The 13,848-nt window shown below is 46.6% G+C and overlaps 1 protein-coding gene across 1 annotated transcript in view; it reads left to right on the forward strand.

Annotated features, from left to right (window-relative positions):
* syne1b (spectrin repeat containing, nuclear envelope 1b) overlaps positions 1 to 13,848 on the forward strand; it is a 386,581-nt gene that overhangs the window by 332,286 nt on the left and 40,447 nt on the right. The window contains 6 exon segments of the mRNA XM_055638842.1: positions 4,521 to 4,683; positions 6,049 to 6,236; positions 7,269 to 7,419; positions 9,649 to 9,831; positions 11,200 to 11,337; positions 12,526 to 12,717. Coding sequence (XP_055494817.1) covers positions 4,521 to 4,683; positions 6,049 to 6,236; positions 7,269 to 7,419; positions 9,649 to 9,831; positions 11,200 to 11,337; positions 12,526 to 12,717 — 1,015 coding nt within the window.

A 13,848-nucleotide genomic window follows, 5' to 3' on the forward strand; every position in this document is an offset into this window, starting at 1 on the left:
CTCTGTTTAATTGAACATTTTTCCCAGTCTGCTGGTTACTATCACTGTTCACAACATCTCCTTCATTTATGCTATCTACCAGCTCACTCTTTCTTCCAGTTTCCCTCGTGGTTTCTATCTTCATTCTGATCGCCTGGCAGATTTGAATACAATAACTAAGACCCTAAGAATCCAAGAGTAGACGAGGCAGTAGGAAGAAAGATGCTTGGTTTTATTTAGACTAGGTTCTGGCTCAGCCCAAGTCACACCAACCAACTTAGAAATGAACGAAATTTGCATTTCTACGGTGACTTTTGCATCTTCACAAATATTGCAGCCACAGAGATATTTAGATATGTAGTAGATAAACACAATGGGCCAGAGTAACTCAGCCGGTCAGGCAGCATCTATGGAGAAATGGGGTAGGTAACATTTTGGGATGGAGCCCTCCTTCAGACTATCCTTTTCCTCCAAAGATGCTGCCTGACCCGATGAGTTACTCCAGCACTTTGTTTTTCTTGGACCTAAACAAACATCTGCAGTTCCTTCCTATTACATTTAGACATGTAGTGCTGTCTTCATAGAAATGTAGACAAGATATCATAAGCAGGCTGTATTAGTGATGGTGATTGAAGACTCGTGTTAGCCCGGCCGCCTTGCTGTTTGAAATAGTGTCTTGTTATTTGTTTACATTTGCTCAACAACACCTTGGTTCAACATCTCGTTCACAAGACAACACCTCCTACGCAGAAGTGTCAGCTAGATTTTGTGCACACGGCTCTGGAGTTAGACTCAAACCTTTAACCTTCTTGCTTGGCAAGCAATGAAATGTACAAATAAAATAAGGCCAATTAACCTACAAACTTGCAAGTCTTTGCCATGTGGGATGAAACCGGAGTACCTGGAGGAAAGCCATATGAGCACAAGGAGAACATGCAAACTCCACACAGACAGCACTCGAGGGCAGGATCCAACCTGGGTCTCTGGTGCTGTGTGGCAGCAGCTTTGCCATTGTGCCACCTTCCTCTCCTTCCCTCTGCCCTCCCTGCCTTATTTCCTTCCCCCCCTTCCTCTCTCCTTTATTTCCTTTCCTCCGTATAGCCTCTCCTTTCCCTCCTTAGACGGTCTGAACAGCACTGCTTGTTCAAGTCTTAAGGGCCTGTCCCACTTGGGCGTCATTTGCGCATTACGCAGGTGGTAGCGAAGATTTTGTGAACCCCAAAAGCTTGGTGCGCCGTGCGCGACCGTGCATCACTGCCAATGTCACCATGCGTGCGTAATGCATGCCGTGCGCTCGTAATACACGCCATGTGCGCATCATGTACGTGTCACGACGCAAGCATCGTGACGCGCCCTTTACACTGCTCACCTATGTTAAGGCACGAGCAATTTCACACTACTGAGAGCGTTTGAATAATTTTTATATCCTTCATAATAATGTTTGGACTTTCCTGGGAAAGGTGAAGTGTTTGTGCTATCGGCCATGATTGAGTGGCGGAGTAGACTTGATGGACCGAATGGCCTCATTCTGTTTATAGAACATGAACTTATGAACCTGCACCCATCCACTCAATGTAAGCGGCCATGCTTTGTGCCGATAATTTGTGACTTCATTTGTCATGTCTCTTCCGGCTCCACCTTGAATTTACAAAGGATGTTGATTAAAAAAAATCTGCATTGTATGCAAAAATAAAGAAATTCCGCACCTTGCGAAACCAGTTTCAGACAAAGTGTGAAGTATGAGCTGGTGATTGGACAGGGAGGCCTCAGCACTTCCAGCGGCTTGCGTTATCTGACTCCTTCCGTCCAACAAGGATGAAACCGAACCCTTCGAGTTAGGTGGCCATTTGAGCTCACTGTCACAGCTTAGTTCTGATCTTGTCCTTAGCTGAACTTGGGCCCTGTTTAATGAGACCCAAAACGGTCTTTCATGTTGGCAGTCATTCTCAACAGGAGTATTTGGCAATGCACCATAACCCAGTGGCCTTATTTCCCTGTGTCGTGCAAAGCGATGCTTGGTGATGTAATTCAGTGTGTTTACAAACCTGTGCCACTTTCATTTCACTCGTATGTGTATGTGACAAATAAACATGACTTGACTTGAATTGTGCTGCTGCTGTAGGAATTTCATTGTTCTGAACAGTGACAATTGCTATGGCAATAAAACGTGCGCTTTTCATGTGTGGGGCAGCACGGTAGCTCAGCGGTAGAGTTGCTGCCTTACAGCGCCAGGGTTCGATCCTGACTACGGGTGCTGTCTGTACGGAGCTTGTATGTTCGCCCCGTGACAGCCTGGGTTTTCTCCGGGTGCTCAGGTTTCCTTGCACACTCCAGAGACATACAGGTATGTAGGTTCATTGGCTTGGTTTAATTGTAAATTATCCCTAGTGTGTAGGATAGAGTTAGTGTATGGGGATCGCTGGTCGGCGTGGGCTGAAGGGACTGTTTCCTCACTGTTTCTCTGAACTAAGCTAAATTTAAATGAAAAAACTCTTGACTCTCTTGACTTTTGATTGGATTTCCAATTTGGACTTCCAGCACCGCATTGTGATAATTCTCTTGTGCTAATTGGAGAATTATCTTCTCAACCCCCTATCCTTAAAGTGGAGTCTCACCTACCCAGTGCACCACATTTTTCTGTGGCGTGCTGCTCTCCTTTCTCAGATATGTTTACACTCTAGGTGAGAGGAAACCCTGACGTTAATTGCTAACCAGTTGAGAAGTACCATAGAATGCGCTGGAGGACCTCAGCTGGTCAGGCAGCATCTGGGGAGGGAAAGGATATTTCTAGTGTACGGGGATCATTGGTCGGCGCAGACGCGGTGGGCCGAAGGGCCTGTTTCCACGCTGTCTCTTTGAAATCTAAAGTAAAGGAAGGGCAGGCCGTTCCATCAGACCCCGCAGAAGGACCCTGACCTGAAACATCGCCAGTCCATTACCCTCCACAGATGCTGCCTGACCCGCCCAGCACTTTGTGTTTTGCTCGATTCCTCCAAGTACAGTCTCTTGTATTTCTAGTGAAAGCGCTCTTGTTATGTACCAACATCGAAAACTGCCGGCTGCACTGTGACTGCCACGCACATTGGCAAGTGGGGTGTGGTGGGATGTCATTCAATCTCCTCGAGCTGCTCTGTCATTCAAGCAGCCCATTGCTAGAATGGTGACCACCAACATCTATTTATACCACAACCCAGTGCTTTTATTTGTACTCAAAAAGATGCCTGTACACACCGTTGATAAACATACACGTCAGGTGGCCGGAAAACAAAATAATGATTTTTGGTTCGAGATACTGCATGGAAACAGGCCCTTCGGCCCACTGAGTCCAAACTGACCAACGCTCACCTATACACTAGTTCTATCCTGGACACGGGGGCCAACTAACCTACAGACCTGCACGTCCTTGGAGTGTGGGGGGGGGGTTACTGGAGCATCACGAGGAAACTCACATGGTCACAGGGAGAACGTGCAAACTCCACACAGACAGCACTCATGGTCAGGACTGAACCTGGGTCTCTGGTGCTGTTGTAATGTAACTGCCAGTGTGCCACCCTAACCTCTTTGAGGTTCCGGACCAAAAATTCATTCCTGTAGCCCTTGGTATATCCATCTACCTAAACCCTATCGATCTGCTAAATGTTAACTCCATCTTCCCAGTTTAGTGGGAGAAAGATTTTTAGATTTTTAGTCAGAGCATCATACAGTGTGGAAACAAACCATTCTGCCCAATTTGCCCACGCCAGCCAACATGCCCCAACTACACTAGTCCCAGCTGCCTGATATTGGCCCCTGTCCTTCTAAGCCTATCCTACGCATGTATCTGTTCAAATGTTTTTTAAGCATTGCGATAGTGCCTGCCACAACTACCTCCTCTGGCTGTTAGTTCCAAACACCCACCACCCTTTGTGTAAAATAAAAAGTTCCCCCTCATGTTCCTATTAAATCTTTCTCCCTTCACCTTAAACCTATGATCTGTTATTCATTACTCCCCTGAAAGAGCCCAAGTTCAAGATTGTACCTCTGAACGTTGAGGAATCATTTCTCAATCTTGCCTGTTGAATCTTTAATTAATTCTAACCACCTGAATCAGATCATCCCAAATTGTTTCAGCCTTAAATTCCAAGAAACACAAGTTGACTGCAGGCCAATAATTCACCTACTTTAGAGAGGCACGCAACATCCAGGATCACATCATCCTTACTTAGTTTGGAGATACAGCGTGGGAACGGGCCCTTTGGTTCACTGAGTCTGCGCTGACCAACAATCACCCTTGCAATAGTTCTATCCTAGACACTAGCGACAATTTACAGAAGCCAATTAACCTATAAACCTGCACGTCTTAGGGATGCAGGATGAAACGGCGCACCCGAAGGAAACCGATGCGGTCACGGGGAGAATGTGCAAACTCCGTACAGACAGCAACCGAGGCCAGGATCGAACCTGGGTCTCTGACACTGTGAGGCAGCTGCTGTGTGAAGCCGCTGAGGGTTGAGCCCAGTTTGATTGGGATGAACATTCACCCCGCTGTTTTTCTGTTTCAGAGTGAAGAAGCTGAAGGAAACGCTGGTTGCCGTGCAACAGCTGGATAAGAACATGAGCAGCTTGCGGTCGTGGCTTGCCCAGATCGAAACCGAGCTGTCGAGGCCAATAGTCTACGAGTCTTGTGATTCTCATGAAATACAACAGAAGCTCACAGAGCAACAGGTAAATGGACAGCACCCGTAGTCAGGATCGAACCCGGGTCTCTGGTGCTGCAAGGCAGCAACTCTACCGCTGCTCCACAGTGCCGCCCCTTGTGTTTCAGTGAGATCCCCTCTCATTTTGCTAAATTCAAAAGTATAGATATCCAAATAAAATCAGAACACAAGATGCAGGAGGAATTCATTCTGAAGGAAGGTCTGGACACAAAACGTTACCTATCCATTCCATCCACTGATGCTGACTGACTTGTGGAGTTCCCCCAGCACATTGTACTTTGCTCAAGATTCCTGGTGTAGTTCCCCGTGTCTCTCAAATCAGAACATGCTGGAAACACTCAGCAGATCATTCGGCATCTGTGGGAAGGGAAACAGAGATTATATTTCAGGTCAAGATTTTTTTTATCAGGCGTTGAGGGCTTGAGTTACAAGGAGAGGGTGGATAAGCTGGGACCTGTCTTCCTGGGGTGTAGATTGGTGAGAACTGACCTTATAGAGGTATACAAACTCCTAAGTGGTGTAGATAAGGTGAATAATCACTGTGTTATTCTCAGGGTAGAGGAATCCGGAATTTGAGGGCTTAGATTTGTGGGACCGGAAAGGTTTAAGAGACCCGAGGGGATTTGTTTTTCACATACAGAGATACAGAGAATGAGCTGCCAGAGGACTCTGTAGAAGTGGGTACAAAGCCATCATTTTAAAATACATTTAAACAGATAGTCAAGAATGTTTTATTGACTATTGACCCAGATGGAACAATGAAATTCTTACTTGCAGCAGCACAACAGAATATGTAAACATAGTACACTATAAACAATATAATAAACAAGAAAAAAAGTTCAGTGGAGGTAACATATATATATATATATATACACACATATATATATATATATATATATATATATATACACATATATATACACATACACATATTATACACACACATATACACACCTACACATGTACACACGCGCACACACACACACACACACACACATATATATATATATATACATATACATATACACACATACATACATACATATCTGAAAAGGGTCTCGACCCGAAATGTCACCTATTACTTCTCTCCAGAGATGCTTCCTGACCCGCTGAGTTACTCCAACATTTTGTGTCTATCCAGTTTAAATCGGCATCTGCAATTCCTTTCTACATACATATATACACACACACACTCTCATATATATATATATATATATATATATATATATATGTGTGTATATATGTGTGTGTGTGTGTGTGTGTGTGTATATATGTATATGTGTGAGTGGTACATGGATAGAATAGATTCACAAGTTGTGTGGTGGTGTCCATGGTCTGTATATTCATTTAACGATGGTGCCTGTACTTGCAGGAGCTGCAGCGAGACATTGAGAAGCACAGCACGGGTGTGGCGTCGGTGCTCAACCTGTGCGAGGTCCTGCTGCACGACTGCGATGCCTGCTCCACGGAGACGGAGTGCGACTCGATTCAGCAGGCCACCCGCAACCTGGACCGCCGCTGGAGGAACATCTGTGCCATGTCCATGGAAAGGAGACTCAAGTGAGGCCCCTTGCCTGCTGCCCTGATTTGAACGAGAGAGGCACAGCCCGCGGTGGCGCAGCGGTAGAGTTGCTGCCTACTTCGCCAGTCACAGGGAGAACATACAAACTCTGTACAGACGGTACCGTGGTCAGGATCAAACCCGGGCTTCTGGCGCTGTGAGGCAGCAACTCTTACTTCTGGCGCTATGAGGCCGCCTTAACTTCATAGCGTTCCTAGCAGCCAGTTCATTTAGCCAGCAGATTTCTAGTATTCTTACTAAACATGAGCTTTCTCATGTCATAATAAAATCAGAAACTCCTGGACACATTCAGCAGCTAATGTTACATCTGTGGGAAGAGAAGGTCATGGAATCGTACGGCGCTGAAACAGACCCTTCAGCCCAACTCGTCCATGCTAACCATGGCGCCTTCCTGAGTAATCCCATTTAGCCCATGTTCCTCTAAAACGTTTCCTGTCCATATATCTGTCCAAATGCTTTTTAAATTTTGTAATTGAAACCATCTCTGCCACTTTCCCTGACAGCTCATCCCATGCACCCAGCATCCTCTGGGAGGGAAAACCTCTTGGATTTCCTTTAAATCTCTCCCCTCTTGCCTTAAACCTAAGCCCTGGTCAGAAATTCAACCCCAAACGATAGACCTGTCTCTCTTCCTGCAGATACTGCCTGACATGCTGAGGATTTCCAGAATTTTCTGGGTTTTGTGTTGAGATTTTCCAGCACCTAACAGGCAATTGCACCACCCTAACAACAACTGGAGAGCGGTCCCGAACACTATCTACCTCATTGGAGACCCTTTGATATTGGACGCTATCTTGCACTAATCATTATTCACGTTATTCCCTATATCGTGTGTCAGCACACTAGATGGCTCCATTGTAATCCAGTTAACATGCAACAAAAGCTTTTCACTGTACCTCAGTACACGTGACAATAAACTAAACTCAAACTCTGAAGATTTAAAAAAGAATTCCTCCTACCCCAGGTTGAATGAGCATGACCAAGCATTGCAACCTTTTCTTCTCTTTCAGGATTGAGGAGACCTGGAGGTTGTGGCAGAAGTTCCTGGATGACTATACCCGCTTCGAGGACTGGCTGGAAACGTCTGAGCGTACCGCGGCCATGCCCAACTCCTCCGCGGTTCTCTACACGGTGGCCAAAGAGGAACTCAAGAAATTTGAGGTGCTGTAGCAAAGAGACTCCTCCAGCAGCCTAGAGAACCCCTTACCTCTGCCCCTCCTGGCTGTTTGAATCGTTTATGCAGAAGCACGTTATTGTAGCTGCATTGTTGACTTTTAACTAGGATTAGACGGGGCATCTCAGCTTGATCATTCACATTGATCCTGAAGTTGCACTCATGGCATTTCTTTAGACTTTACTTCACTTTCGACTTTCGATATACAGTGTGGAAACGGGCCAGCGACCCGTGCTGACCAGCGATCATCCCGTACAGTAGCGCTATCCTATGGACAATTTTACAATTTTTACCGGTCCATTAAGCTACAAACCTGTACATTGTATTTAAAAAAAACCCCACTATAATGTACTACTTGAGATTTAGTTTAGAGAGACAGCGTTCAAACAGGCCCTTCAGTCCACGGACCAGCGATCACCCGTCCACTAGTTCTATCCGACACCTCGGGGCAATTTACAAAAGCCAATTATCCTACAAACCTGCACGTTTTTGGAGCCTGGTAGGAAACCGGAGCACCCGGAGAAAACCCACACAGTCACAGGGAGAACGTACAAACTCCATACAGACAGCACCCGTAGTCAGCATCGATCCCGTTAAAAAATAATTTCACTGTTTTGCTGTGAGGCAGCAACTCTACCGCTGCGCCCCCATGCTGCCTCCCCGACAATTTCCTGCCAGGCTTGAAGAAAGCTCCCCACAAAAGTCTACTGAATTCTTCTGTGAGTAATTAGTTTGTGGGGGGGGGGGGTGTCGAAGATTCCTGGCTCCTTGCATTGGTGATAGCATCAAGCAGCCAGACAGATGAAAGAATGCTGCAGGACAGGAAGTAATTTCGATTAACAGATTATTACATGGAACTCTCAATAAAGACTGGAGTGTGCATATTTGCAGCCAAAATTACACGGCTTTTCAAAAAAGAAACCTTTGAAATAATCAGGTTCAGGGAATCACGGTGCTAGTTTATTAATTTAGGCCTAGTTGATTAATAACCTGAAAGTATGACCATTTTAAAATACACCATTTTAAATCCTTAGATGCAGCAAAAACGTAAGATATTCTGGGCATTTATCAGCCAGGCTACTTCATAAGTTACAACGATTCCTCTAGTTTAGTTTAGAGGGACAGCAGGGAAACAGACCCTTTGGCACACCGACCCACGCTAACCATCGATCACCCGTTCACTCCAGTTCCATGTCATCTCACTTTCTCATCCACATTCTACGCATCAGTTTAGTTGACGGGGACAAGGCAGGAGAATGGAGTTGAGAGGGAAAAATAGTTCAGTCATAGAGTCATACAGTGTGGAATCAGGCCCTTCAGCCCAACTTGCCCACACCGGCCGATATGTCCCAGCTACACTCGTCCCACCCACCTGTGGTTGGCCCATATCCCTCCAAACCTGTCCAATCCAGGTACCCGTCTAAATGTTTCTTAAACGTTGCAATAATCCCAGCCTCAACTACCTCCTCTGGCAGCTCGTTCCATACACCCACCACCCTTTGTGTGGAAAAAGTTACCCTTCAGATTCCTATTACAATTTTTCCCCTTCACCTTAAACCTATGTCCTCTGGTCCTCGATTCCCCTAATCTGGGCAAGAGACTCTGTGAGTCTACCTGATCTATTCCTCTCATGATTTTATGCACCTCTATAAGATCACCCCTCATCCTCATGCACTCCAAGGAATAGAGACCCAGCCTCTCCCTATAGCTCAGATCCTCGAGTCCTGGCAACATCCTCGTAAGTCTTCTCTGTACCCATTCCAGCTTGAAGTGGTTGAGTAGATTCTGGGCTGAATGGCCTATATCTGCTCCAATGTCTTGTTAAACAGGTGATCCTATAGTTAACAAGATCAGCTACATTTCATGGACCAGTGACCCTAGTCCCACTTGTCTGCGCTTGGTCCATAACCCTCCAAACCTGTCCTATCCATGTACCTGTCCAACTGTTTCTTAAAAGATGGGATAGTCCCAGCCTCAACTACCTCCTCTTGTTCCATACACCCTCTGTGTGGAAAAAGTTACCCTCGGATTCCTATTAAATCTTTTCCTCTTCACCTTGAACCTTTGTCCCCTGGTCCTCGATTCCCCTACTCTGGGTAAAAGACTCTGCATCTACCTGATCTATTCCTCTTGTGATTTTGTATTCTGTTTGCCAGTGTTTGCAATTGTTGTGAAGAGTAATCGGGACATTGTGCCTGCTCTCCTTCTGTGCTCAGGCTTTCCAGCGGCAGGTGCATGAGAGCCTGACCCAGCTGGAGCTGATCAACAAGCAGTATCGCCGCCTGGCCCGTGAAAACCGTACCGACTCCGGCAGCAGGCTCAAACAGATGGTGCACGAGGGCAACCAGCGATGGGACAACCTGCAGCGCAGGGTCACCGCCATCCTCAGGCGATTAAAAGTAAGGCTTCACTGCTGCAAAACCATGAGAGATTCTCCGCTCAAGATTCAGTCCACATCTCCACATCGGTGCCTAAATGCATTGGGTGGAGCAACACCTCAATGGTGTTTTATTGTCATCTGTGCAAAACACAGTGAAATTATTTTTGAAGAAGTCAGATTTGGCACCAGTTCCAAAGTCCGGTGGGCTTGTTAGGTCTTATGGAGCAACGCCCGATCCAGGGCCTCCAGCCATGACCTTCATCTGGATTGTTCAATGAACCACCATCCCTCTCCTCACCCTGTACACCATTGTGCCTTGTGGGCACCTCCTGCAGTCAACTTTAATGGTGGGGAAGGTACATGCCTGGTTCACGTTCCAACCGGCCTTGCTCCTCCCGACCGTCGCTGCCGGCTCCCTCCTCTTCAGTTCTCCGGTCTTCAGGGGACGAGCGGAGGCTGGACTCGGCGGCTTCTCCTCCCTACAGGCCGCGGCCCTCCAGGTCTTTCTGCACCTGGCCACGCGGCCCCCCCTGGTCTCTCCAGGTGGGCTCCCGCTTCCACGGCGGGCGAGACTGGCCTGCTGTCGGGTATGTCCGCGGCTCGTCAGGATCCTGCTGCCGTTTGGCTTGCCAGGATCCTTAATGTCTTCAGCACCATAAAAACCTCTCGATGACCTTTTGCGGGACCGTCTTCTGTAGATTTAGGATTGAGATAAACAAGGAACGAGGACGAGGTGACGAAAAAAACCTGGTCAGAGGCACTTCAATAAACTTTTGAAGCAGCATTTTAAAGGAGGAAAGTGAGATTTTTGGACATTTTCTGGTACTGGGGTCATTGGGAGAATGTGCAAACTCCGTACAGAGAGGGGCCATAGTTAGGATTGAACCCGGGTCTCTGGCATTGTAAGGCAGCGACTTTACCTCTGTGCCACTATGCCACCCTCCCACCCCCCCCCCTATACTTTTCCACACTTGGGTATTTTTGTTTAGCAACAACATGAAAGGTGGTAGGGGTGAGTAAAATCAGCGCACTTTGAGGGCGGAATTTTTTTTTTTTTTTAACTATTCGTACTGTTTTATCAGGAACTGATTTTTGTTGTTGTTTTTTTTGTTTTTATTTTATGCGTGAAATGTTTAAGTTTTTATGTGCGATGCTCCGGTATTCCCTGGGAAACGTCTTCTCATTTTGCACTGTACAGCTGTTGCTTTGCAAGAAGAACATAAAGGATGATAATGATAATGCAAAGTCTCGTAGTCTTCTGATTGGTGTGGCACAGAGTTCGATGGGTCTGGTTTACAAGGGGGGGGGGTAAAGACTCTGTAGTTTAAAAGTGAACTTTGCGCGAAGCCAGATTAACTTACAGCGGCTTTCTCTTGTCTTGAAACAGTACTTTATTGGTCAGCGTGAGGAGTTTGAAACGACGCGGGAGGGCATATTGGTCTGGCTGACAGAGATGGACCTACAGCTGACAAACATCGAACATTTCTCCGAATGTGATGTACAAGCCAAGATCAAGCAGCTGAAGGTAGGTCAAATATCTGGGAGTTCTTATGGAGGCTGCTATTTTTACCCAGGTGGTAGTGAATAGACACCCAATCGACAATAGGTGCAGGAGTAGGCCAATTGGGCCCTTCGAGCCAGCACTGCCATTCACAGTAATCATGGCTGATCAAGCACGATCAGTACCCCGTTCCTGCCTTCTCCCTATATCTCCTGACTCTGCCATCTTTAAGAGATCTATTTAACTCTCTCTTGAAAGCATCCAGAGAATTGGCCTCCGCTGCCATCTGAGGCAGAGAATTCCACAGATTCACAACTCGCTGTGTGATAAACAGTTTAACATGCCACCTAAATCACTTTTCCATTAACTTCATCCCTGTCTTCATGTTAAGTTGCTGGATCTACATGCTCTTTCTACAGAGGCCAGTGAATTGGTCTCCTCCATCAGTTCTGTGACTGTGGCTCGAACCAGTGCTGTTAGCTTAATAGGTTAATTTAATACAAGGTGTCGGCAAGAGAGTAAATTCAATGCCAAACCAAATAGATAATTAAATGCTAGATCAAATAGAAAATATATAGCAGGGTAGAAACGTGCAGAGATAATAAATACCCAGAGTAGATTGTAAATCAAGTTTGACATCATCAGTCTACCAAGAAAGTGAAGTGTTTCAAACCTCGAATGCCTCCAATGCAGGTAGGGTTAAGGTCAACATTGAGCAAAGTTTTTCAGAGCGGAGAAATGGAGGGAGATTGAATGTGCATGGAGGCAATGCTGTGCAGGGAAGGTCACATAGTTAAAAAGGCAGGGCATGCTAGAACAGGGCAGGGTATTCATAAGTTAATAAGTGGTAGGAGCAGAATTAGGCCACTCGGCCCATCAAGTCTACTCCGCCATTCAATCATGGCTGATCTATCTCTTCCTCCTAACCCCATTCTCCTGCCTTCTCCCCATAACCCGTGACACCCGTACTAATCAAGAATCTATCTATCTCTGCCTTAAAAATATCCGTTGACTTGGCCTCCACAGCCTTCTGTGGCAATGAATTCCACAGCTTCACCACCACAGATTCATGGAAATCAGCTCAGAAATTCAGGTTTGTCTCACTGCGGGAAGTGATCCAACATGTATTAGTTGTTCTTCAAGCTGTCTCTCTGCCTTTGCTCTGGCGGCCCCATCGCTCCAGGTGGCCACTGATCTCTTTCCATCCCCCAGGCCTTCCAGCAGGAAATCGCGCTGTACAAGTCCAAAATTGAGTCCCTCTTCCATCAAGGGGAGCAGCTGATTGAGAAGAGCGAACCCATGGACGCCATGGTCATCGAAGAGGAGCTGGAGGAACTGCGGCGCTACTGTCAGGAGGTCTTTGGTCGAGTGGAACGTTACTACAAGAAGCTGATGCAACTCCCGGTTAGTGCTTGGCTTTGTCTTTGTCCTCAGACAGGGTGGCATGGTTTGTAGGCTAATTGGTTTGTAGGTTAATTGGTGGGGTATTGTTGCAAATTGTCCCTAGTGCGTGCAGGTAGTGTTATTGTGCAGGAACTCGATGGGCCGAAGGGCCTGTTTCCGTGCGGTATTTCTAAACTAAACTAAATGTTCTCGAGGGGAATGAGGTTGGTCCAGTGTTATGTCAAGTCCCACTAGGTCAATAACTTGGTTTCCACAAATTATTGGTAATGGTGCTTTTTAGGAATTTACAGCGGAATACAGTTTGTCATCGAGTCATCGAGTGATACAGTGTGGACCCAGGCCCTTCGGCCCAACTTGCCCACACAATGTCCCAGCTACACTAGTCCCACTTGCCTGCACTTGGTCCATATCCCACCAAACCTGTCCTATCCATTTCTTAAACGATGGGATAGTCCCAGCCTCAACTAGCTCCTCTGGCAGCTTGTTCCATGCACCCACCACCCTTTGCTTTACTTACGAGGAACAGTGCAGAAACATGCCCTTCGGCCCATCGAGTCCACACCCACCAGCGATCACCCCGTACATTAACACTATCCTACGCACAAGGGCCAATTTTACCGAAGCCAATTAACCTAAAAACTGTACGTCTTTGGAGTGTGGGAGAAAACCAGAGAAAACCCATGCAAACACAGGGAGAACGTACAAACTCTGTACAGGCAGCATCCATAGACAGTAGTCCGAAGGTCCTGTTTCCATGCTGTATCTCTAAAGTCTAATCTCTCTTGCTGTCCACGAAAATAATTGGATCTCTGTCAGTGGCTTTGGACAGTTTAGAGATACAGCACAGAAACAGGCTCTTCGGCCCATGGAGTCCGTACCGACCAGCGATCCCCGCACATTATCACTACCCTACACTAGGGACAATTTTGCATTTCTACCAAACCAATTAACGTACAAACCTGTACGTCTTTGGAGTGTGGGAGTAAACCGAAGACCTCGGAGAAAACTCACGCAGGTCACGGGGAGAACGTACAAACTCCATACAGACAGCACCCGCAGTCGGGACCGAACCCGGGTCTCCGGCGCTGCATTCGCTGTAAGGCAGCAATTCTACCGCTGCGCCACCTTAAC

The sequence above is a fragment of the Leucoraja erinacea genome, chromosome 8 (genome assembly GCF_028641065.1).
Source record: "Leucoraja erinacea ecotype New England chromosome 8, Leri_hhj_1, whole genome shotgun sequence".
Taxonomy (NCBI): Eukaryota; Metazoa; Chordata; class Chondrichthyes; order Rajiformes; family Rajidae; genus Leucoraja; species Leucoraja erinaceus.